Genomic DNA, 27,463 nt, shown 5'->3' with positions numbered 1-27,463 from the left:
ACTCAATTTTAGAACATTTTAATCACCCAACAAGAGAACTGTATCCTTAGCAGTTATCCCCCCTTTTCCTTCAACCGCCACTCCCCACCACCTCAATCCTAGGCAAGCACTATTTACTTTCCATTTCTATGAACTCGCCTGTTCTGGACTTTTCATATGCGTGGAGTCATACAACGTGTGGTCTTCTGTATCTGGTTTCTTTCACTTAGCCTAGTGTTTTCAGTTTTGAAACGATGAAATGAAACATTGTGTTACTGCTTTGTTCCTCTTTATTGCTGAATGATGTTCCATTGTATTGATAGGCCACATTTTGTTCATATGCTTACCAGTTGCTGCGTGTGTGGATTGTTTTATGTTTTGGCTGTTATGAAGAATGCTGCTATGAATAGTTCCATGTAAATGTTTGTGTAGACATATATTTTCATTTCTATTGAGTAAATGTCCAGGAATGGAATTGCAGGGTTATAAGGTAACTCTGTGTTTTAACTTTTTGAGGAATTGCCATACTGTGTTCCAAAGTGGCTGTACCGTTTTACATTTCTTACCATCAATGTATGAGAATTCTCATTTTTCTATTTTCTGACAACAATTGGTACTGTCTTTTTGCTTGTTTCATTGAAGTATAATTGATATACAATATTATATGTTACAGGTGTACAATATAGTGATTCACAGTTTATAAAGGTTATACTCCATTTATTGTTATAAAATATTATAAAATCATCAATAAGTGGTGCTGAGAAAATTGGACAGCTAACTGTGAAAGAATGAAATTAGAACACTCCCTTAACACCATACACAAAAATAAATTTTAAATGGCTTAAAGATCTCAGTGTAAGGCCAGACGCTACAAAGCTCTTCAAGGAAAACATAGGCAGAACACTCTTTAACATAAATCACAGCAAGGTCTTTTTTGGCTCACTTCCCAGAATAATGAAAATTAAAAAAAATAAACAAATGGGATCTAATTAAACTTAAAAGCTTTTGTACAACAGAGGAAACCATAAACAAAAGACCACCCTCAGAATGGGAGAAAATATTTGCAAATGAAGCAACTGACAAGGGATTAACCTCCAAAATATCCAAACAGTTCATGAAGCTCAATACCAAAAAAAAAAAAAAAAGCCACAATCTGAAATGAGCAGAAGAGCTAAATAGATATTTCTCCAAAGAAGACATACAGGTGGCCAAGAGGCACATGAAAAGATGCCTAGCATCACTAATTATTAAAGAAATGTAAATCAAAACTACAATGAGTTACTACCTTACACCAGTCAGAATGGCCATCGTCAAAAAGATCTATGAACAGTAAATACTGGAGAAGGTGTGGAGAAAAGGGCACCCTCCTACACTGCTGGTGGGAATGAAAACTGATATACCCACGATGGGAATAGTATGAAGTTTCCTTAAACAGCTGAAGATAGAACTACGATATGACCCAGCAACCCCCCTCTTCAGCACATGCCTGAAGAATACCATAATTTGAAAAGATACATGTGCTCCATTGTTCATTTCAGCACTATTTACAATAGGCAGTATATAGAGGCAACCTAAAGGTCCATCAACAGATGAATTGATAAAAAAGGTGTGGTGCGTACATATAATGGAATATTACTCAGCCAAAAAAGGAACAAAATTGTGCCATTTGCAGAAAGGCAAATGGATGGTCCACCCATGTGGATGGACCTAGAGAGTGTCCATACAGAGTGAAGTAAGTCAGAAAGAGAAAGACAAATACCGTACATTGATGCATATATGTGGAATGTAGAACAAATGGCACCGATGAACCTATTTGCAGAGCTGAAATAGAGACACAGACATAGGGAACAAACATGTGGACACCAAAGAGGGGAGAGGCGGGGATAAACCGGGAGACTGGGATTGACACAGAGACACTACTGATAGCTTACGGTGAACCACGTCAGACGCATGGTCCCCAAAGAAGAAGATTTGGCTTCGGGACCACGGACCAGGCTTGATCACCCAAGAGCGTTTGTGTAGCCAAGTTTTACTGAAGTATAAAAGGGGACAGGGAAAGCTCCTGACATAGACATCAGAAGGGAAACGAGAGTGCCTCTCTCTCTGGTCTTATCAAGGCCTTATATACTTTTACCAGGCCCATTCCCTTAACATACATCTTAAATTAACAAGATTAGAACTAACAATAGAAAGGTCTCACCAGACCCACTCCCACAAGTCTTAAAATAAGGGGATTAGAACTAACAGAAAGATCTTACCAGACCCACTCCTATAATATACATTTTAAGATGACACAGGATTAGGCAGAAGGTTCTCAAGAAGGAGAAACATGTCCTCAAGTAGGATACATTGTTGTTATATAATCCTTAGTACAGAGTTTAAGATAAATTGTTTTGTTGTGATACATTGTTGTTATATAATCCTTAGTAGAGTTTAAATTGAGTGTTTCGTTTCAGCTCTAGGCTTAAAAAAAAGGAAATGTTTGTCCTTTTCTCCTCCTTGAGAACTCCAGACCCCTATCTCCTTCTCAAGAGCCCCAGACCGCTCTCTCCTTCTTGGGGACCCCAGACTGCTTATCAACATACCTAGGAATTGTATCTCCCACTGCTATGTATAAAATAGATAACTAATGAGAACCTACTATATAGCACAGGAGAAAAAAAGGAAGGAACAATCTTTGTAGGACATAAGTTAATCTTAAAAATTCATTCCAATATACAGTTGGTGCAGACAAATGCTGTTTGATTCCACTCACATGATATATTCAAATTCATAGAGTCAGAAACTACACTGGTAGATGCCCAGGGTTGGGAGGGGGTGGTGGGATGGGGAGGAAGAATGGGGACTTAGTGTTTAATGTGGACAGAGTTTTAGTTTAGGAAGGTGAAAAATTCAGGAGGCTGATGATGGTGACAGCTGCAGAATAATGTGAGAGTACGTAGTGCCACTGAAATGTACAGTTGCTGCCGCTGCTAAGTTGCTTCAGTTGTGTCTGACTCTGTGTGACCCCATAGACAGCAGCCCACCAGGCTTCCCCGTCTCTGGGATTCTCCAGGCAAGAACACTGGAGTGGGTTGCCATTTCCTTCTCCAATGCATGAAAGTGAAAAGTGAAAAGGAAGTCGCTCAGTCGTGTCTGACTCTTAGCGACCCCATGGACTGCAGCCTACCAGGCTCCTCCATCCATGGGATTTTCCAGGCAAGAGTACTGGAGTGGGGTGCCATCGCCTTCTCCGAGAAGTAACTACTGCTCATCTATATCTCTTTCCCTCCAGGCTCATGGAAGACCACACTTTCTCGTCTAGTCCTCTTACAGTTCAGCAAGATCAGATGAGCCTTTTGACTAGTGTCATGTGAATAGAAGAAATGAGTCACTTCCAGGTGTAGGCAATGTAAAGCCCACATAGGGTTTTTAAAGTCCCTTTCTCTCCATGTTGTTGTGGTATTGGAGGAAACCTCAGATAGCGATGGGGAAGCCAGAAGACCAAGGTAGCTTGGATTCCTGGTATTCTGTAACTACAGTGGACAATGTGAGAGTGATAAACAAACTTTTATCATATTCAGCCACTGAAATTTGAGCATTATTAAGAATGTGAAAGTGAAAGAAAGTGAAAGTCTCTCAGCCGTGTCCGACTCTTTTCGATCCCATGAACTGTAGCCGGCCAGGCTCCTCTGTCCCTAGGATTCTCCAAGCCAGAATACTGGAGTAGGTAGTCATTCCCTTCTCCAGGGGGATCTTCCAGGTCTTCCACATTGCAGGAGGAAGACCTGGGTTCTTTACCAGCTGAGCTTCCAGGGAAGCTCTCTAGCTACCAGGAGTGTTCTTATAACACTATAATTTAGTCTATCCTGATTAAATCCTAGCCTAAGGAAAATTAAGAATACATTGGCAATCAAAAAAGAGTTGAGTAGCTTCACTAAGGGAAGGATAGAAATGTGACTGGGCAACAAGAACCAGTATTTCAAACTGAGTTCAACAGGGTGGAGGTATATGAACCTTCAACAGGGAAGCCACAGCAGGCAGGACCAATAAGATATTTGGTAATGGTGATATTAACACAATTTGCTCCAGAAGATATAGGAATTGTGAGTGCCGTCATGTTGGATCAGTCATCTGCAAAGATATTGCAGAGTGATGTCAGGACAGATAAAATAAAGACTGAGCCTGATACCTGTATCTGATGAAAATGGGAGAGTGACTGGGAGCTTGTGAAATGGTAGGTGAGAGTATAAAGAGTAACCTCATTGGGTGACATAAACCTTGATCGATGAGGGGTTGCACACAAGGCTGAGAGAGTGATGGTTCAGAAGCACCACTGTTGATCTAGAAGAAGGCAGGTCTCAACTCCAGACCTTGGAGAATGTAAGTATATAGAAATGGGGCTTTAGGGGAAATGCCATTTCATTTAAGATTTCATTTAAGATAAGACTAGGAAAGATACAGGAAAATGAATTTGCCATAGACTGTAGATTGAAAGGGCAAAATTGAAACTAGAACAAAGCAGGCTGCTGAAAATGTGCTTTGGTGACAGTTAATAACAAACTTGACACTGCACAAAATTGCATCCTTGACAAAGAAGCAGACTTGAGAAACAATTGCAGAACCTGCAGAAAGTGAAAAGCCCTGAATATGAACAAATCTCATCTTTGAATAATAGGTGTTTCTAAAAAATGATAACTATTAATCGTAAGCAAGACAATATATGTAAAAATCCTAGTGAGTGCTTGAAAAATAGCAGACATTATTAATATTTTCATAAAAAAACACTGAACAAATATGCTGTCTTATTCTGCATAAAAGCCTATGCAAAACCCTAGCATGGTTTTAAACTGAAGCTGGTGAATTTCAAGCTAATGAGGAAGTGTCTCAGATAAAACTATTAGCTACTTAGGATTCTAAATTTCTACCTGCAGTTAATAAACTGAAGAAAATTCCTTCTCAAATCCTTACTACTATAACCCATAAGAATGTTTTCTCTATATTTCCATCTGTTCTTAAATATACTGCAGGCCTCTCTAACCAATGAGACTAATGACTGTTCACTTTGTTTTACCACAGTTTGTCTAAGAAAAGTGTAATATTTAAAGGTGATATTAAGAAGAATGCCATGAGTAACTTACCACTTTTTCACTCCTGCATTTAGGATAGGAATTTAAAAAACCATGAAGGGATTTTTTTTTAAATCATTGACCATAACTTGTTAGAGGGTGATGAACATTTTGAGCAAAAAAAAATTTATAGCTTTCAATACATATAAAAATGTTTCCATTTTGAGTATGACCAAAACTTTAAAACAGGTAGTAGAAAAAAATTTCTTGTATAAAAGCCAGTTATTTATGTGAAGATGAAATAGGTGAATTTGGTTCCTAGTAAAAATAAATGAAAAATAAAACCTGAGCCTAGATATATCTTCAATAAAACATCAGCTTTCAACAATGAAAATAGTACAAGTACACAGTGAATAAATAAAAAGTAAATTGCTTGTTTCATTGAGCATAATACCCTCCATGTTGTCACAAATGGAAATTTCATTCTTTTTTATGGCAGAGTAGTATTGTTGTGTGTGTGTGTATGAGAGCGATGCTTAGTGAAATAAGTCAGGCAGAAAAAGACAAATACTGCACTTTTCACTTACACATGGAATCTAAAAAACAAATATAACAAAGCAGAAATACACTCAGGGATACAGAGAATAAGCTAGTGGTTACAAAGGGAGAGGAGAGGAGAAGAGAAAAAGTAAGTGAAAGGGATTGAGAGGTATTAATACAAGCCAGCAGTTACAAACTAAATGTCACAGAGATGTAATGTATAGCACAAGGAGTATAGTCAATATTTTATAGTAACTTTACATGGTGTATAATCTATGGAACTATTGAGTCAGTGTGTTACACACCTGAAACTAGATAATATTGTAAGCCAATAAATAAAGGTAGGAAAGAAGGAAGGAAGCCTGTAGCCAGGCCTCGTGGTTATATTACATGTAACCTGTATCATTACAACCTGTTTTATTTTCTATATTGTGTTTGTCACTGTCTGAAATGGTCTTGTCATGTACTTACTCCTGTGCTTCTTTTTTCTTTCTCAACTAGTATGGAAATTCCCTGGTGGTAGGGGTCTTGATCCTTTTTCACACTAGTCTGTCTCTGTTCCTGACACAGAACAGGCTGCGTGAATGAATAGATGAATCTTGAGATGAACACTTGATCCTCGTTAGCAAAGAAAGCATCTCAAAGAATATGGATGAAATGTTCACTGTTGGGACCAAAGGTGTAGTAGCTTAAGGGGAAGTCAGAACCCCAGAGAATTCTGAAAGCATGGTAGGATTTCTCATTTTTGCTCCTCTGACCTAAAGGAAAATGAAAGAGGCTGGACTGAAGATAAGGAAAAGAGAACATTTTAATGTAGAAACGAGACAAACCACTTCCCAGTGACATTTATGCCACAGTATTTTATCAAATAATAAGGTGCAGCCCTAAGTCGAGAGATAATTCAGAATTCGAGAGTGTTCCCTTGACAGAGGGTGGTTGGCTCTCCAATGTAGGGTGCTTAAGGAAGTTATGCACAGAGAGAGCAGAAACAAAGCATAGAACTAGCAGTGTTCAGCTTGTCTCTACCTCTTGCAGCCGGCTGAAGGTCTGAACAAAGTGAAGACAGTCAACACTACAAATTCAGGTTTCTAGGAGAGAAGGCAATGGCACCCCACTCCAGTACTCTTGCCTGGAAAATCCCATGGACAGAGGAGCCTGGTGGGCTGCAGTCCATGGGGTCACTGAGGGTCGGACACGACTGAGCGACTTCATTTTCACTTTTCACTTTCATGCATTGGAGAAGGAAATGGCAACCCACTCCAGTGCTCTTGCCTGGAGAATCCCAGAGACGGGGGAGCCTGGTGAGCTGCCGTCTATGGGGCTGCACAGAGTCAGACACGACTGAAGCGACTTAGCAACAGTAGGAGAGAAAACAAAATAAACTGGTGGAGGGGAAGTCAGAGAAGAGTAAGACTCAAGGAGATTGCACTCTATTGTTTCAACTGTAATAAAAGGTTTGCATTTAATAGAAGGCTTGGATAAAACTGTCTCCATCAAGAGTTAATAAGCTAAGAGAGTATTCTGTAGATACAATGACTGGATGTGGATGACTGTCCATTCCCCTCCGATACCAACTCCTGCGCTTTTGTTTTATAAGTTTATTATTTCACTTTTTGCTTGAGTTTTATTTACCTGAAATTTAACACGCACATACACAAACATACACACACTCAGACACAAGATCCAGTTTGTGCTTCCACAGCATTGTTAGTCTTTGGTCCCAATATTTTATTAGATATTCCATTATTTCTCCACTGACTGCACTGCCCCTTCTGTCATTCCAGATGCTTTCTATAAGTAGGTTTGTTTCTAGGCTGTACGTTCTTTCTCATACTCTATTTTAAAAATTGAAGTTTAGTTGATTTTCAGTATAAATTTGTATAAATTTCAGTATAAATTTGTATAAATTTCAGGTGTACAACAGTGTGATTTACAATTTTTAAAGGTTACACTCTATAGTTGTTAAAAATATTGTCCATAATCCCTGTGCTGTACAATATATCTTTGTAGCTTATTTATTTTATACATCACATCGTAGTTTGTACCTCTTAATTTCCTACCCTCTACTCCCTTGCCTCTACCCTCTTCTCTCTTCCCACTGGTAACCACTAGTTTGTTCTCTGTATCTGTGAGTCTTGTTTCTGTTTTATTTTATTTATTGATTTGTTTATTAGATTCCACACATAAGTGATAACATATATATATATATACACACATACATACACAGTCACTACATGTTGTTTATTCATTCTTTTGTTGTTGGACACGTAGGTTGTGTCCATAAATTGGCTATCGTAAACCGTGCTGCTACGAACATTGGAATGCCTGTATTTTTTCAAATTAGTGTTTTCATTTTCTTTGGCTATATACTCAGGGATGGAATTACTGGATCATAGGGTAGTTCTATTTTTGCTTTTGTGAGGAACCTCCATACTGTTTTCCATAGTGTCTGCACCAATTTACATTCCCACAAATGGTAGGGACCTAAGAGAAGTAGAAGATTTTAAGAAGAGGTGGCAAGAAGACACAGAAGAACTGTACAAAAAAGATCTTCACGACCCAGATAATCACGATGGTGTGATCACTCACCTAGAGCCAGACATCCTGGAATGTGAAGTCAAGTGGGCCTTAGGAAGCATCACTACGAACAAAGCTAGTGGAGGTGATGGAATTCCAGTTGAGCTATTCCAAATCCTGAAAGATGACGCCGTGAAAGTGCTGTACTCAATATGAAAGCAAATTTGGAAAACTCAGCAGTGGCCACAGGACTGGAAAAAGTCAGTTTTCATTTCAATCCCAAAGAAAGGCAATGCCAAAGAACGCTCAAACTACCACACAATTGCACTCATCTCACACACTAGTAAAGTAATGCTCAAAATTCTCCAAGCCAGGCTTCAGCAATACGTGAACCGTGAACTTCCAGATGTTCAAGCTGGTTTTCGAAAAGGCAGAGGAACCAGAGATCAAATTGTCAACATCCACTGGATCATTGAAAAAGCAAGAGAATTTCAGAAAAACATCTATTTCTGCTTTATTGTCTATGCCAAATCCTTTGACTGTGTGGATCACAATAAACTGTGGAAAATTCTTCAAGAGATGGGAATACCAGACCACCTGACCTGCCTCTTGAGAAACCTATATGCAGATCAGGAAGCAACAGTTAGAACTGGACATGGAACAACAGACTGATTCCAAATAGGAAAAGGAGTACGTCAAGGCTGTATATGGTCACCCTGTAACTTATATGCAGAGTACATCACGAGAAATGCTGGACTGGAGGAAGCACAAGCTGGAATCAAGACTGATGGGAGAAATATCAGTATCCTCAGATATGCAGATGACACCACCCTTATGGCAGAAAGTAAAGAAGAACTAAAGAGCCTCTTGATGAAATGAAAAAGGAGAGTGAAAAAGTTGGCTTAAAGCTGAACATTCAGAAAGCTAAGATCATGGCATCTGGTCCCATCAATTCATGGCAAACAGATGGGGTAACAGTGGAAAAAGTGGCTGACTTTATTTTTAGGGGCTCCAAAATCACTGTAGATGGTGACTGCAGCCATGAAATTAAAAGACGTTTATGCCTTGGAAGGAAAGTTATGACCAACCTAGACAGCATATTAAAAAGCAGAGACATTACTTTGCCAACAAATGTCCATCTAGTCAAGGCTAAGGTTTTTCCAATAGTCATGTATGGATGTGAGAGTTGGGCTGTAAAGAAAGCTGAGTGCCTAAGAATTGATGCTTTTGAACTGTGGAGTTGGAGAAGACTCTTGAGAGTTCCTTGGGCTGCAAGGAGATCCAACCAGTCTATCCTAAAGGAGATCAGTCCTGGGTGTTCATTGGAAGGACTGATGTTGAAGCTGAAATTCCAATACTTTGGCCACCTGATGCGAAGAGCTGACTCATTTGAAAAGACCCTGATGTTGGGAAAGATTGAGGGCAGGAGGAGAAGGGGACGACAGAGGATGAGATGGCTGGATGGCATCACCGACTCGATGGACATGGGTTTGGGCGGACCTCGGCAGATGGTGATGGACAGGGAGGCCTGGCGTGCTGCGGTTCATGGGGTCGCAAAGAGTCGGACACGACTGAGTCACTGAACTGAACTGAACTGACATGGTGTTGATTACAGTTTGCTTGAATACCTGGTAGGATAAGTACACCCCTTTCATCATCTCTTCTTTCCTTCTTCTTCTTTTTTTTTTTTTTTTTTTACAAAATTGATTTGTTCATTACTTTTTGAAAAATTATGTAAAAAATGTTTGAATTACATTGCAATTATAGGTTAATTCAGGGAGAATTGCCATCTTTTACCCTATTGAATCTTTCTATTAATGAACATAGCAGTACTTTACATGTAAGTCTTTTGCCTTCAGTAAAGTTTTTATCATATTCTCCACAGTGATTTTGTCTATATCCTAAAAAGTAAACAAGAAAAACATAAGCAACTCAGTGAAAAATGGCAGAGACTATGAATAGGCAATTCATATAAGCTAAAATCTTGTTGCCTGTAGACGTATGAGAAAACACTACTGCTAACAAGGGCAATGCAAATTAAATCAAAATACCATTTCATACTAATTGGCAACCATTAAACAGTGCAATGGTATCAAGTGTTGGAAATGATGTTGAACTTTTAAACTCTACTGATGGACATATAAATTGATATAACACTGATGAGTATAATATGGTTGAAAATGTTCATATGCTATTACTACTAATTCAGTTTCTCTCTATAAAGAGACTCCTGCATGATTTAAAAGATATGTGTTATTATAAAATGCTAAAACAACTTTAGTGTCTTTAGCAGAGAGATGGCTAAACTGTAATTAAACTGTTTAATTACACAATATAAATCTGTTCAGCTGTTGAAATGGAAAAAAAAAAAAAAAATCAGCTCTCTGCTCAGAAACAGAAAATGGCTGACAAAGGAGGTTGCAAAAGTGAGTACCGCTTATATGGTTTTTAGGAAAACAAAATAAAAGTGTTTATGTTGTTTATGGATACGTATGTGAGTAATGGGCTTTCCAGGCGGCTCAGTGGTAAAGAATTCACCTGCCAATGCAGGAGACAAGGGCTCGATCGCTGATCCAGGAAGATCCCCTAGAAAAGGAAATGGCAACCCACTCCAGTATTCTTGCCTGAGAAATCCCATGGATAGAGGAGCCTGGTGGGCTGCAGTCCATGGGGTTGCAAAGAGTCAGACATGACTGAGCACGTGCTCGCACACACACACACGCGAATAATAAAAGAACAAAAATTTACAAAGGAATGACAAAAGTCAACTTTAGAATAGTTACTTCTGAGGTGAAAGAAAAGGAGGGAAGAAAGGAGAAAAGGGCTGGCTTTTTTTCTGTAAAATTTTTTCTTAGAAAAAAGAAAATCAAAGCAAATATAGCAAAGATTAGTATCTGTCAAATATGGATAGAGGTATATAGAATCACTGCAGGTGGTGACTGCAGCCATGAAATTAAAAGACGCTTACTCCTTGGAAGGAAAGTTATGACCAACCTAGATAGCATATTCAAAAGCAGAGACATTACTTTGCCAACAAAGGTCCGTCTAGTCAAGGCTATGGTTTTTCCTGTGGTCATGTATGGATGTGAGAGTTGGACTGTGAAGAAGGCTGAGTGCTGAAGAATTGATGCTTTTGAACTGTGGTGTTGGAGAAGACTCTTGAGAGTCCCTTGGACTGCAAGGAGATCCAACCAGTCCATTCTGAAGGAGATCAGCCCTGGGATTTCTTTGGAAGGAATGATGCTAAAGCTGAAACTCCAGTACTTTGGCCACCTCATGCGAAGAGTTGACTCATTGGAAAAGACTCTGATGCTGGGAGGGATTGGGGGTAGGAGGAGAAGGGACGACAGAGGATGAGATGGCTGGATGGCATCACTGACTCGATGGACGTGAGTCTGAGTGAACTCCAGGAGTTGGTGATGGACAGGGAGGCCTGGCGTGCTGCGATTCATGGGGTCTCAAAGAGTCGGACATGACTGAGCAACTGATCTGATCTGATCTGATTATATTTTCTGAGATTGTATTTTTAAGTTCTTTCATAATTTTTTTTTAAAAAGCTTAGATTTAGCACTGATGTAAAAATAGATATTTAGATGTAGTAACACAGTAGATTTCTAACCTAACTCCATTTTACATATATAAACATAAAATACTTTTGAATTGTAAATAAACATGGAAATTTCCAGGAATAGAGCTATGCAGCTAATCAAGGCAAAACTAAACCAAGATTTCTTTTTCTCATTTGAAACACCATTCATTATGGCAATGACATGTGTGGTATTTGAGTTATGGTACAAACCCCTGTGTCAATTCAACGATATAGTTGCTGGGAGTCTACATATGGATTCAAACAAATAACCATTTCATGAGTTCATCTAGGATAGTCAATAACTTATTAGAATGTATACTACATCATTGTAATTTATATTATTTTTAACAATCATAACTATATAGTTATGATTATCAGAAACTACTTTTATTTTGCCTTTACCTGTTAGCTAGGTACTAGATTTATTTTTAAAAGATTACATATGAAAGTGGATAATGTATATTACTTATGAATTTCATTGTGGAATAGAAAAGGCACGTCTCAGAGGGTTGCGAAGCACTGGTCTGGCCTCAAATTCCATCTCCCCACTTACACACAAAAGTTTGTAAAAAAAAAAATCGGCAAGAAATCAAGTCCATCAGGACAAGGAGGGAGGCAGGCGCCAGCTTAGGGATGGAGTCAAGATGTGGCTTCGTTGAGTCTGGGAAGATCAAGCAGTGACAGTTTCTGCAGTAACCGAGGCCTGCCCCGACTCCCACGTGGTTTCAGAGGTGGTAGAACTTGGCAGGGAAGGTGGGTTCTTTGGAAAGCATGCTTCTGAGGGCCAACTCATGGCCTGTAGGAAGTAGCAGAGCCCAGCAGAGGGAGCCATACGATGATGGATCACAGGTGATCAGCCCAGCAACAAGTGGGTGCTTGGAGGTAGTTTAATTTTACTTGGAAAAAAGGAAATGTGAGGTCTCATAACTAGGATTCATGTAATTGATTCTGTCTGTTGAAGGGTCAGGAAAGGAGACTATCATACAGTATGGGAGAACAGAAAACATTTAATTTTGACCGACACTGTGTTCCTCCTGTGAGACTGTGTCCCTGCTCTCCTGGCTTCAGGGGTATCAGAGTGCCATTCCGGTGGCCAGTGTCCTCTCTGTGGCACTCTTACCCTATGTCCACTCTGCATCTTATTCTCAGTGCACACAAATCTGTTCTTTGCCTACCGATGAAATCTAAAAAGTCCTGGTTCTTTATAAAGCAATGCAAATTAAAAATTGTCTCTGTCTCATTTGCTACCATTTCAGACTAGTTCTGGAGTCTATCTTGCATAAATTAGAAAGTTCATGAAGGTCTTTCTTTCATTAGAAGTTACTTTACCCCAGAAATAACTTACTGTTCTTCCCTAAAATGAAAATTGCTACAAATTTTGTGGGGCTATAGTTTACAGAAATATAAAGAAAACTTTTCAAGAAACAGACTGTGTTCCCACATGAAAAGACTCTATATTGTAAGAATGTCAATTCTTCCTAAGTTGGTAGGCACACCACAATAATTTCCACGTGAATTAAATGTTAAATGTTTTAAAATATATACAAATTAAATTGTAATTAATCTGGCTAATGTTGAAACCTCTGAGAGGAGTAGGGCATTCTAATACCAAAACCAAAAACAAATGCACAAAAAAAATACAATGGGATTTTTTGATACCATTTTTTACTTCCAAAATTGCAAAAGAATTTTAATTACGTAACTACATACTAGGTGAGTAAAACAGCATTCATGTATCAATGAGAGATCGTTCAGTTCAGATCAGTCACTCAGTCAGGTGACCCCATGGGCTGCAGCACGCCAGGCTTCCCTGTCTATCACCAATTCCCGGAACTTACTCAAGTTCATGTCGATCAAGTCTCCCTTTAAATAGCTCAGATGTTTCAGCTTAATGATTCCATTTTGGGGGAGTTTATGCTAAGGAAATAATCTTAAAATTTACACATAAATTTATCAATTGTAGCATTAGTCATAAGATCAAAACTTTGGAAAAAGCCTTTACATCTAACAGTAGGGTAAACTGACTCTGTGGAATATTATGTCATTATTTTAAAATGATATTTTATATGATAACATAATAATACAGAAATGCTTTATAATAGTAAATAAAAAGCAATGTTTGTTTAAAAATATTGAAATATATCTAAACTAATTGTTAATTAGGGAAACATAACATTCAAACACAATGAGGTATCACTATGCACTCCCATACTGGCTAAAATTAAATAGATTGAAAACCCCAAATGTTGATGAGAACCCTCACACATGGCTTATGGGAGTGCAGACTGGTACAGTTCAGTTCAGTTCGGTTGCTCAGTCGTGTCCGACTCTTTGCGACCCCGTGAATCGCAGCACGCCAGGCCTCCTTGTCCATCACCAACTCCCGGAGTTCACCCAGACTCACATCCATCGAGTCAATACCTATTTAAAAACATCTAATGACATCGGAGGGGATGCCCTGGAGGAGGGCATGGCAACCCACTCTAACATTCTTGCCTGGAGAATCCATGGACAGAGAAGCCTAGCAGGTTACAGATTAGACAGGACTGAGCAACTGCGCACACACAGACACAATACACGTTATATATTATGTTATGTCGTGGGCTTCCCAGGTGGGGCCGCGGTAAAGAGTCTGCCTGCCAGTGCTGGAGACGCAAGGACATGGGTTTGATCCCTGGGTCAGGAAGATCCCCTGGAGAAGGGAATGGCAACCCATTCCAGTATTCTTGCCTGGAAAGTCCCATGGACGGAGGAGCCTGGTGGGCTACAGTCCATGAGCCACGAAGAGTCACAAAGAGGCAGACAGGACTGACTGAACGACTGGGCGTACACACAAACACACACACAGTGTTTGTGTGTATAATACATAATATTATATATTATGGGTGGACTTGTATCCCCTGTTTGCCCCCTAAAAAGAAGATATGCTGAAGTCCTAATGTCTGGCAGGTCAGCATGTGACCTTGTTTGGATACGGGGTCGTTGCAGATGTAATTCATTAAGATGAGTGGAGCAGCATGGGCCCTTGTTGCAGTACGTCTGATGTCTCTGTAAGAAGACTGGTGTGTCTGTAAGAAGGCTGGTGTGTCTGTAAGAAGGCTGGTGTCTCTGTAAGAAGGCAGCCTTGTGAAGACACAGACAGGACCACGTGAACATGGCGGCGGCCCCGGGAGGATACATCCACAAGCCAAGGCACACCAAGGATTGCTGCCATCACCAGAAGCTCAGAGTGGGGCACGAGACAGAGTCCCCCTTTAAACTCTCTCAGAAATAGCCACCTTTATCAACACTTCAATTTCACTTCTGATCTCTAGACTCATGAACAAATTTCTGTTGTTTGTAGCCACCCAATTTGTGGCATTTGATGTGGCAGCTCTAGAAAGCCAATACACATTTTCACATTAAAGATGTGTATTTTTTTTAACATTCCCAAGAATTTATGTTTATGGTCTCTAATTTCTTGAATAAATCACAAAATTTAAAGTAGAAGTAGTCAAATCATTCTACTTTCTATGTAGCTCGTGGAAAAGTTCACTCAAAGACACAATTCAAATATAAAATAAGGCTCTCCTATTCAGGAAAACAAACCATTCAGCATATCTAGTTGTAGCAAGAGGTCAAGGATCCATTGTAAATGTCCAAATACATTAAAAAAAAATAAAGGATGTGGTTTGTTCCAAGTTGGCCTGTAAATTTCACCCTGACCCTCTGATCCCTTTCTTACTGGAAATTCTCCTGTGTCTGAAGTGACCCCGCACTGGCTTCTGGGAAGACATTCATTTCATTTCACTCCAGAGCACAGAAGGGCTGACCTGAAGGGAGATCTGACCCAGAGCTGCTCCAGGGTGGAATCCTGATGAACACGAATGGCAGATCTTCATGAGGGACTATCTTTGCTTATAATTCTGCTGTCTGAAGTTAGGAGCAGAGACAGTCTCAGAGTTTACAGAACAATGTGCTCTCAGAAACCTCACTAGGGGGTGGATTTTGTATTAGACAGCCAGCAAGCTGGTAGGAGTATCCCCTTTCTTAAATGTGTTCCATATGATCAGAGGATGCCGTGAAAAATGGCATAAAGGAGCAACACATGGAGAACAGATTTTTAAAATTAACAAAATGCAACATGATTTCTCCATTACTTTCAAATTTTCAAATATCCAAAGACAGCAAAGCAAACAAAAAAAAATTTAAAGAAAAAAAATGAGGTAGAATGGCACAGTGGTGAGAGATTATGAAGCTAGGCTGTCTGCTGTCAAACTTCTGTTCTAGTGCTTCTTAGCCTAGTATAGTTATTAGCCTAAGTACAAATTTCTTCATCTGTAAAATTGGGATAAAAATGCACCTCCTGCAAAGAGTTGCTAGGAAGATTCCATATGAAAAGCATTTAGCTCAGAATTTTGTACATGGCAAGTGCTTAATAAATATTAGTCGCTACCTTAATAATAATAATGATAAAAGTCTTCCCAGATTTATCCTTGAAGTAACTATAAACATTTCCAGTAAAACTGATTATAGAGTAGACCCTCTGGGGTCATTTAGCTTACCCCAATTAAACCAGGATGAGAGGAAAATTTCAATTTCTCAGATTGATCATTCTAGTACTTAACTTTCCTATCAGAAAAAATAAAATTTACTCATTTTCTTTGTCTGTTAAATAAGTGGTTGGATTAAGTAATTTCTAAGGAGATTTCCAAGCACTCATAATTTGCATTTCTAAATAGCCATTGTCGACAATAAATTGCACATATTACATACAATCTTTAATTTTTTTTTTTTGATGAGTGTTTTATTTTCCCAGCTTCTATTATTTTCCTTTCAAAATGTGACCTTTACTCTAGTTTGGTCATCAGAGTATTTATTTTTGCTCCAGGTGTGTTCCAAAGGAGCCTCATAGAATTCAGCGGCTTGATACTGTCAGTGTCCAGTCAGAAGACTGAATTTCTATACCACTAAAGTTCCCTTGTACCAAGTTTTTAGGTTTAGCTGCTTGGGAAGAAAAAAAAATGACATGATATTTAAGAAATCTCATCAAGAAATTGATGACTTTTGAAGCCACACATATAACATACAAGCCTCAAAGATAGTGATATAACCTTTATTTATTTTTTTAATACTTGCTATTTTATTGATAAAAGCTATTTGGTTATCAGAATCATTTTGTATTTCCCAATCCACCTAGGAGTAGGAACTAGAACTGAACTAACAATGCTGCGTTGCACAGTCCCAATCTTCCTTCTCAGGCCCACTCTCCCATCACCCCATATATTTACTGCTTGCCCAGAAGGTGGCACTGTCCTTTCAAAGCATTGGCTCCCATGGGGTCCAGAAATGGAGCTTGGACAAATGGGTAGTTGGAAGCAGCGAGAAAAGGCCTGTTTAATGAGCCTTGTGAGTAACGGTAAAATATGTTTAAATAATTGTCTGCTTCAACCTCGCTTTCTAGGGGCGAATGTGAACATGAAGACCAACAACCAGGATGAGGAGACGCCCTTGCACACGGCTGCCCACTTTGGCCTCCCCGAGCTGGTGGCCTTCTACGTGGAGCACGGGGCCATCGTGGACAGTGTGAACGCCCACATGGAGACCCCTCTGGCCATCGCAACCTACTGGGCCCTCCGCTTCAAAGAGCAGGAGTACAGCCGGGATCATCACCTCATCTGCCGCATGCTGCTGGACTACAAGGCGGAGGTCAACGCCCGGGATGACGACTTTAAATCTCCGCTCCACAAGGCGGCCTGGAACTGCGACCACGTGCTCATGGACATGATGCTGGAGGCCGGCGCGGAAGCCAATCTCATGGACATCAACGGCTGCGCTGCCATCCAGTATGTGCTGAAGGTCACCTCCGTGCGACCCGCCGCCCGGCCTGAGATCTGCTACCAGCTGCTGCTGAACCATGGGGCTGCTCGGATATACCCGCCACAGTTCCATAAGGTGAGGCTGCCACGCAGAACTGGGCGGATGGGCAGCAGGGTAATGGGGACTCAGAGGGTGGCTCAGTCTGAAATCTCCAAGTCACTCACGCCTGTCGGAGGCCTGGCTAACTGCCTCTGACCTTCCGTCTGACCTTCCACTTGTGTATCTACCCCTGGCTATCTCAGCCTAGTCCACGTTTGTTTGAAATCTGGGCTGAGAGCAGAGAAAGAGCAAGAATAGCAGGTAATTGTCCATGGCCTGTGAACTGGTAGTGGCTTCCTGGGGGACTGAATGGGCAGGATCAGAAGGATACTGTGCCTCTGCAGAAGCGGCGAATGGCGCCACACTGCACACGCGGCTCTTCCACAGAATGCCTGCCTATAGATGACAGAGCCTGCTTTGGAACCGGTTTGAATACAGGAAAGGGCGGCTCAGTTTTCTACTTAAATGAAAACTAACATTTATTAAGAACTAATAGTTAATATTTATTATAGATAATAAGTTATATTTATTAAGCACACTTATAAGTCATCTTACATTTCTTAATTTAATCCATTTAATTCTGTAATAATCTGATAAGGTAGATTATATTATTATTCTATAAAGGAGGAAACTCAGGCACAGAGGAGTTAAGCGATTTGATCTCACACAGTGGCACTGTAGGTATTCAACCTTAGTTCACTTGGTGCTAGTCTTTAATTTTATAATATACTACACAACCTTTATTTTAAATAGTATTTATTGATAATTTCTAATGGGCTGCTGCTGCTGCTAAGTCACTTCAGTCGTGTCAGACTCTGTGCCACCCCACAGACGGCAGCCCACCAGGCTCCTCTGTCCATGGGATTTTCCAGGCAAGAGTGCTGGAGTGGGGTACCATTGCCTTCTCCGTCTCATGGGCTAGTAGGGACCAAATATTAACAATATTGGCAAGATTAATACATGGTCACTACTCTCAGTTAGCTTAGAATCTAGCTGGAGAGACAAACACGTAAAGAGGTAACTTTAATATTTCATGGTAAATTACGAAGTAGAGGAGTGAAGGGTTCTATAGCGCATGGGAGAGTTTAGCATTAAGTTGATGATGGTAATTAATCTGGAAACCAAAATGCCTTTCACCTAAAATAAATCGAATGATAATGTACCTAGGACCCCACTCATCTAAAAGAATTAACAGGCAGCAGAGGAGTTTTGTGTGCTCACGAATGCAGGGTCGCAGAAAGCTAGCAGACAGAAGTTTTACCAAATTCACAGCCGGCTTCTACCTCCTACCTCGGTAAAATGTCTGAAGTCCTGCAGTGTGAAGGTTAGTTGGAAGAAAAGTTCCCCTAAGGAATTTAGGGGAGGTGCACTCAGCACATTCCATGCAGACAACCCACAGACATCCCAGCGCAGATGTGATGAGTTTGATGATTCCTGAGCTCTCAGGAAGGAATTTTCTTTTGGTTGTCGGTGTTTCAATGGAGGACTTTTTTTTTTCTTTAAAATTGTATGTAATTCTCATAATGTCCTGGAACTCTATCAAACTTTTATAGAGAATTCCAAGAGGTTGTGGCTCAGCTGGTAAAACAATCTGCCTGCAATGCGGGAGACCTGGGTTCAATCCCTGGGTTGGGAAGATCCCCTGGAGAAGGGAAAAGCTTCCCACTCCTGTATTCTGGCCTGGAGAATCCCATAGACTGTACAGCCCATGGGGGTCACAAAGAGTTGAACACGACTGAGCGACTTTGACTTTCTCCTTCCAGAAGATTATGGTGATTAGAAATAAGGTAATAAAAATGTTACAATAATATCTTTTGTTGAGTTCTAGATAGGCTTTATACAGATTATTCACTTTTATTATTATAATAACCTCTGAGGTAGGCATTGATATTATCCTCATTTAAAAGGTGATGTAATTCAGATACTTTTCTAAAGTCACACAGAGTAAGTGGTCAAGCTCATTAATTTTTTACTGAACTGTGTATTTCCTTTTAAAAAATTATTTTTTATTGGAGTATAGTTGGTTTATCGGAGAAGACAATGGCACCCCACTCCAGTACTCGTGCCTGGAAAATCCCATGACTGAGCGACTTCCCTTTCACTTTTCACTTTCATGCATTGGAGAAGGAAATGGCAACCCACTCCAGTGTTCTTGCCTGGAGAATCCCAGGGACAGGGGAGCCCGGTGGGCTGCCGTCTATGGGGTCGCACAGAGTCGGACACGACTGAAGTGGCTTAGCAGCAGGTAGCAGTTGGTTTATAGTGTGTTAGTTTCTGCTGTATAGCAGAGTGAATCAGGTACATTCATTTATTTAACAAGATTCACTGAGTACCTATTATGTGCCAGGAACTGTTCTAGGAGATGGAGACAGAGCCATGAATCAAACAAGGGCGTTCATGGAAGTTACTTTCTAGTGGGAGGTAGGGAAAAACAAAACAACAAATGAAATAAATACACTCTGATATGTTAGGTGCTATGGAGATAAGTAAAGCAAGGTAAATAAAGTAAGAGACTGTGGGGTTTCTTTGGTTTACATACGTGCTGTTTTACAAAGGCTGATTAGAGAAAGTGAGAATGTGAAGAAGCAAGTCATGTGGATACCTAGGGGTGGGCAGAGGTGGGAGGGGAGCATTCTAGGCATAAAAAAGCAGGTGCAAAGATTCTGAGGTAAGAGGACTAAACATGTTTGAGGAAGCCAGAGTGCCTGAAGTGGGGTGAGAAAGAGGAAGCGAAGCCGGAGGGGCACATGAGAAGGTGGTTTGCAGACCACTTATGTGGCCTTGTAGGTTATGCTGATGGGCTTCCCAGATGGTGCTAGTGCTAAAGAACCCGCCTGCCAATGCATGAGGCGCCAGAGACCTGGGCTCCGTCGCTGGGTCAGGAAGATGCCCTAGAAGAGGGAGTGGGAACCCACTCCAGTATTCTTGCCTGAAGAATCCAATGGACAGAGGATTCTGGCGGGCTATAGTCTAAGGGGTCGTAAAGAGTTGGACATGACTGAAGCGACTTAGCATGCATGTACTGCTTGAATATAGGTGGCATTTCCAATAAGATGAGGGCTAAGTTGCCACTGGACTAGACAACTAGTCTAGTTTTACTGGGGACCTCCACAAGAGTTATTTTGGTGGCACACTGGTGAGAAAAGGTTAATCAAAGTGGATTCAAAGGAAAAAGGGATAAACGGAAGTGAAACCAGTGAAGAATTGGAGGCATTTTCTTCAAATGGAAGCGTAGCTAGAAGGGAATGATGGCTGATATGTTTGTTGACTGATGGGAGTGCTCTAGGAAAGGGAGAAAAACTTTTTGCAGGCAATTACTTGAACACCACCTTGATTTGGAGACAGAAGATGAGGTCTAGGACCCAAATGGAGGTGTTGTTCTTAATGCAGACAGTTCATCCATCATCACTTCAGTTCAGTTCAGTTGCTCAGTCGTGTCCGACTCTTTGCAACCCTATGAATTGCAGCACTTCAGGCCTCCCAGTCCTTCACCAACTCCCAGAGCTCACCCAAATTCACGTCCATCGAGTTGGTGATGCCATCCAGCCATCTCATCCTCCGTTGTCCCCTTCTCCTCCTGCCCCCAATCCCTCCCAGCATCAGAGTCTTTTCCAATGAGTCAACTCTTTGCATGAGGTGGCCAAAGTACTGGAGTTTCAGCTTTAGCATCAGTTCTTCCAATGAACACCCAGGGCTGATCTCCTTCAGCATGGACTGGTTGGATCTCCTTGCAGTCCAAGGGATTCTCAAGAGTCTTCTCCAACACCACAGTTCAAAAGCATCAATTCTTCGGTGCTCAGCTTTCTTCACAGTCCAACTCTCACATCCATACATGACCACAGGAAAAACCATAGCCTTGACTAGATGGAGCTTTGTTGGCAAAGTAATGTCTCTGCTTTTGAGTATGCTATCTAGGTTGGTCATAACTTTCCTTCCAAGGAGTAAGCGTCTTTTAATTTCATGGCTGCAATCACCATCTGCAGTGATTTTGGAGCCCAGAAAAATAAAGTCTGTCACTGTTTCCACTGTTTCCCCATCTATTTCCCATGATAGTAGAAGGAAAAGCAGTGCCTGTGTACCCAGATGTGCAGATGTTGGTAGATATGTTAATAAGAGTTTGTACAAGTTCTATTAAAATTGCTTCTGTTTTCTCAATGAAAAATGAGAAGTGGATGGAGACGAGGTTTGAAGGCTTAAGGCAAAGGTGAAGGTGTGAGATGTTTATCATGGGGAGCAAATGGACTTGGGAAATATAGGAGGGTTGCTGGTTGGCTCAAGCCTATTAAAAGTTAATAGTCATGTGTTTGATTCAGACTGAGGTCTGTCTGACTCCTGAGCCTAAGCCCTTAGATTTAGCAGTTTCTACTGTGTTTTCTAATATTACCCACGAAGTGTAATTAAACCTGAAGGATCACAACACAAGAAGAGACCTAAAGAGGTCATTATATTTAATTCTCAGGACCTTAAGGAGAACTAATGTTCTTATTGTGTTTGCAAATCTCCATGAAGGCAGATTCTACAGCCTTCCCTTCCTTGGGTATCTCATGGATTTTGGACTCCTGCCCCTACTCCAGCATCCCTTCTATTTTTTTTCTGGTAAATCATCTAAACTAATTCTCTACTTCTTATTTCTTACCTGGAATAATTCATATGCATCCTAGTAAATTTTTACATCTTTGTGAAATCAACCCTGAATATTCACTGGAAGGAGTGATGCTGAAGCTGAAGCTCCAATACTTTGGCCACTTGATGCAAGAGCTGACTCATTGGAAAAGCCCCGATGCTGGGAAAGATTGAGGGCAGGAGGAGAAGGGAGCAACAGAGGATGAGATGGTTGGATGGCATCACCGACTCAATGGACATGAACTTGGGCACACTCTGAGAGATAGTGAAGGACAGGGAAGCCTGGTGCGCTACAGTCCATGGGGTTGCAAAGAGTCAGACACGACTTAGCGGCTGAACAATCAGTTTGTACCTAAGGCTTCCCTTTTCCCACATCAAAGTTTGTATTTCTCGCAAGTTTTTAGCTATTACGTATTTTTGCCTGGGGATCTCGGTCAAGGTATGTCTGAAAATACAAGAATTAGAACAATGCTTAACCCTTATATTTTCTTTATAAAATTTGAAGAAAGACTGCTGCCTAAACAGCCTGGAAAAATACTCATAAAATCTAATGTTGAAGGCACCTGGTTGGCCTCAGTTGTTAATTCTTACCTTCCTTGCAATTTCCTCATTGACCAATGGGCTTTGGAATGAAAAAATACTTTTTTATGATAAGTTTTGATGCAAGCACCTTAGAAATAAAGTCAATTGGTCATATTCTATGATAAATTGAACAACTTTTATTCAAAGTACAGTGATCCATAATTTTTAGCTATGAATATCTACTTCTTAGTTTGCACCCCTTTTCTGGATCATACACACTGGTATCTGCTGCTGCTGCTAAGTCGCTTCAGTCGTGTCCAACTCTCTGCGACCCCATAGACAGCAGCCCGCCAGGCTTCTCCCTCCCTGGGATTCTCCAGGCAAGAACACTGGAGTGGGTTGCCATTTCCTTCTCCAGTGCATGAAAGTGAAAAGTGAAAGTGAAGTCACTCAGTCGTGTCCAACTTAGCGACCCCATGGACTGCAGCCCACCAGGCTCCTCCATCCATGGGATTTTCCAGGCAAGAGTACTGGAGTGGGGTGCCATTTCCTTCTCCACATATGAAAGGTTCCTATTTAAAATTTTTACCTCTGCTTTGTCACTCATAACTAGTGAAATTCATTCTAGACTTTGCCATGCTATGCATATCAGGAAAGCATAGAATTTGGGGGGGAGGGACGTCAGATAAATTTGTGACTGCCACTCACGTGAGTGTGATTTTGAATGAATATCTTACTTCTTGAGCCTCAATTTCCTCCCCTGTGAAATGGATATGCTCTATGCCTTGGCAATAATACGCAGACTGATTCCTTCACTAGAAAGTAATGAACCTTACTCACAGTACATCACAAATATGCTCAGAGCCCAGAAGATGGTGCCAAACATATTTGTATTTTTTTCTGGAGTCAATTTCAGTTCTTGCAAGGTCCCTCCCCCAATTCCTCACCCAACCTTCATCCTGCATCTATAAATATCTTCCCCTTGGACTACCTCCATTTTTTTATCTCCACCCACATCTCTCTCTTCATAGTGGGACTTCTAGAAGACACACACACAAAAATCGGTGTCTTTCTAATATGACTCATTTCATAAAGCATAATTTTGTGTATATTTATGTTCTAAGGCCATCTTCCTTCCAGAGAAGAGGATGGAGAGAGACCGAGGACATGGAGGTGCCAGGGAGACATACCTTGCCACTTTATCTGTGAATAATTATAGCCTTCTCCTAAGGTTGCTTTAAGAATGAAACATGCTAATATTTAAAAAGTGTTTACCATTTCTGGTCACGTGTGTGTGCTAAGTTGCTTCAGTCATGTCCAACTCTTGCAACCCCATGGACTGTAGCCCATCAGGCTCTTCTGTCCATAGGATTCTCCAGTTAAGAATACTGGAGTGGGTTGCCAGGCAACCATTAAATAAATAGTAACTGTAACTGCTGTTACCATTACTTATCTGTTGAGCAGTAGAATCAGTTTCCCTAAGCCTGGTTTGCCCACAGGGGTTTCCCAGGAGAGACAATGTATGAGAATACCTAGAGACTAAATGTTGAGTTTTATTCTGAACCCCCCTGCTGGTTGACTTCATTGGAAAAGACTCTGATGCTGGGAGGGATTGGGGGCAGGAGGAGAAGGGGACGACAGAGGGTGAGACGGCTGGATGGCATCACCGACTCGATGGACTTGAGTTTGCATGAACTCCGGGAGTTGGTGATGGACAGGGAGGCCTGGCATGCTGCAATTCATGGGGTCACAAAGAGTCAGTCAGACATGACTGAGTGACTGAACTGAACTGAACTGAAAACAGGTCTCTGCAAAATTAAGTTGTTCGGTTGCTAAGTCATGTCTGACTCGCTGTGACCCCATGGACTGCAGCATGCCATGCTTCCCTGACCTTCACCATCTCCCCGAGTTTGCTCAAATTCATGTCCACTGAGTTGGTGATGCCATCCAACCATCTCATCCTCTGTCCCGCCTTCTCTTCTTGCCTTCAATCTTACCCAGCATCAGAGTCTTTTCCAATGAGTCGGCTCTTCGCATCAGGTGGCCAAAGTACTGAAGGTTCAGCTTCAACATCAGTCCTTCCAATGAATATTCAGGGTTGATTTCCTTTAGGACTGACGAGTTTGATCTCCTAACTGTCCAAGGGACTCTCAAGAGTCTTCTCCAGCACCAAAGTTCGAAAGCATCAAAAGTAAGTAAAAGATCCTTGTCTCATTTCCTGGTAAGAATCTCATTAGGGATTGAGTTGCTGCTTCCCATCCCCCCAGGAGCGTGGTGCTGGTGGGGTGGAGCCACAGGTGACTCCAGATGGTGGAGGGAGAACCTGGTCCCATAGAATTGCTTCCTCCTGGCTCAAAATGGAGGGAAGTGGCTTCTGAAAGGTTTCCTGTGGGGCTGCTGGTCTGGAGAGCGGCAGTGGTCAAGCTAGAAACACACCCGCCTCCCCTTCCAAACTTCCTCTTCAATTTTAGAGTCAAAGTGGTCTTCACCAATTAGGAAAGGTCTTTAAAATTTCCAACGTCAAACAATTGCTGCTTCAAAAAAAAAGGCATTCTGCCTGATTCCTAAAGATTTCTTTCAGTTACTGCCAGACTTTCTTGGCTAGACCTCTGATGAAAGAGAATGAAAGCACTTCCTTCTGGGATTGGAGATCATGAGCATTTCAATTTTAGAAAGAAATCCTATCAGAATGTTACCCGTGGAGGAAGGGAATGTGACTATACTAAAAGCCCTGAAATTGAGATGTTGCCCTCTGGAATTCCCCCCTTGGCTTGTGGTGCAGAAAGGATTGGTAGCTATCCGGATCTGCCTACGGCTCTGGACAGTAGAACATCCCTCTCCTTGACATGTAACTTCTTGAGGCTGGTAAGACAATTATGATGACAAACTGTATTGAAACTGAAGTTAATGCTTTTTTAAAAAGTGCCAGACTAGAGGGGACAGGTCTTTAAATGGAGTTTCTGTTCTCCCACAAGGAATCTTCCAAATGTGAAGAAGATCTTAAGTCCTGTTCACAAAGGCAGTTTTCTGAGAGATAACAGCAAGGGAAGTAGGAAGAGGGGCTTAGTAACTGTGGGTATAAGTTCTCATTGTGGCCGTGTGATTTTCCCTTGATCTTTCAGAACCAAGAGAAAACAAAGATTAAAAATATCAGCTTTCCAGGAATGTCTGAACAGTGAGTAAGGCATGTAAATCATTGAGGCTAGTAGATGCACAACAAAATTTCTTCCTTTCCTTTTCCTCCCAAAATATACTCTTGGTCCATTGTAGGAGTCTTCCCTACCAGCCTTACTTTAGCAGCTTCACTCACCTGTAGAATAAAATATGTGTTCCAGGGAACACTGTCTGTGGTTGCCATCTTATTCAGTTCTGTTTTTCTCCTCTGAGTTCCTCTAATTTGGCCATATGCTAAAGAGATTTAAGGATTCAGTTGGCTACTGGTAGATGGTTGGTATTTTAAACATTTTTGTTTCTACCCAATAGACTGAATAAGAGAACTGGGCCCTTTCCAAAGGAAAACTAAAGAAAAACTATTCAATTTACTATGCAGATGCTTCAAAGTGATTTAGGGCAACTACTCCACAGCCTGACTTTCCAAAGAGAAAGTCATCTTTACAACAAGTATGACTGACTCATTTATCCAGAAGATAAAGTGATTTGTTCTCTTGTGGATGGGGAATTCGGTTTCCTTATTTACAAGGAACAAGGTCAGAGCTGAAGATGCTGTCTTACAAATACAAAACAAATTTGTAGAGGGTGTATTTCACGGAAAGCCACCCGTATGTAATTTATGTATAAATTACATAAGGGGGGGGGGAAGAATTATAGGGCCTGTAATTGCTTTCCAGGGTACAGAAGGACATTTGATTTTTTTTTTTTTTCCCTTCAGCATAATTCAGAAGGAAGTGATACCCCAGGGAGCCAAGACTGGGTTTTCTTTTTGGGCAAGAAAGACATTTTCTGGGGAAGGAAAAGGTGTGTCAAAGTTAGGGGAAGGTAAAGAAGATTTCTGCCATTGAACCATTCTGCATATGAAGCCCAGGGTATAAGCAGTCTCTGATCATCAGGTACCTTTCTGCACACAAAGATATCAGTATAAAAGGGCAGACGTAGCTTTAGAATTTCTCTGCTGGAGTGGCTTACAGGTGGTACTTGTGTTGGAAGGGTGGCAGGGGGTTTACCTTGAATCTGTTTTCTGATTTATGCTTTTAGGGGTCAGATGGTGAAGGGAAGGGTCTTAAGGTCTCTCCAGTTGTCACCTTTTGTCCAACTCTTCTTCTAAGAAGGGAGAATAGAGACCCCAGAGATGTGCAAAAGGTGAAGTCTCCCGGGTTTGCAAAGAGAAAGCGGAAGCGTCTACCTTCTGGGTCCACACCAGCCCCTCCTCATTTGGTGATCAAGGTTCCTGGGAGTCACCGTAGAGTGATGATTTAGAGTTTGCTTTCTCAAGCATCTCTTTTTTATTGTTGCCTGGTGAAATGATTACTGAGGCTTAAAGAAGGCATGTCCAGCTGTCTTAGTTGTGGAAGAAGCTAGACATGTCAGCTCACAGAGTTGGGAAGCTGTCAGGCTAAAAGGAGCCTTTCCTACTGTGAGAACCATCTTCTGTCAGCAGAAAACTTACTAGTCAATGTAAGCAAAACCCAACATGGCAGGCAGTGGGAGCTTCAGACGTTGTGTGTCTCAAGATGGGTGTTTAAGGACTACTTGAAATTTTTTATCCTAATGAAAGGTTAGTTATCTCCGT

General features: G+C 41.0%; 1 protein-coding gene across 5 annotated transcripts in view; it reads left to right on the top strand.

The window, feature by feature from the left end:
• The window catches only part of ASB4 (ankyrin repeat and SOCS box containing 4), a 271,537-nt gene that overhangs the window by 216,264 nt on the left and 27,810 nt on the right, over positions 1 to 27,463 (top strand). For 4 of the 5 annotated variants that reach the window (XM_070369826.1, XM_070369828.1, XM_070369827.1 and 1 more), the window contains one exon: positions 17,117 to 17,607. In XM_070369826.1, the coding sequence (XP_070225927.1) occupies positions 17,117 to 17,607 (491 nt within the window). Of the gene's footprint in view, positions 1 to 17,116; positions 17,608 to 24,717; positions 24,908 to 27,463 lie in introns of all 5 variants that reach the window. The other variant, XR_011464041.1, reaches the window with a different exon arrangement.

This window comes from Bos mutus, chromosome 4, assembly GCF_027580195.1.
Source record: "Bos mutus isolate GX-2022 chromosome 4, NWIPB_WYAK_1.1, whole genome shotgun sequence".
In the NCBI taxonomy this organism is placed as follows: Eukaryota; Metazoa; Chordata; class Mammalia; order Artiodactyla; family Bovidae; genus Bos; species Bos mutus.
This window is presented reverse-complemented; position numbering and strand designations above follow the sequence as displayed.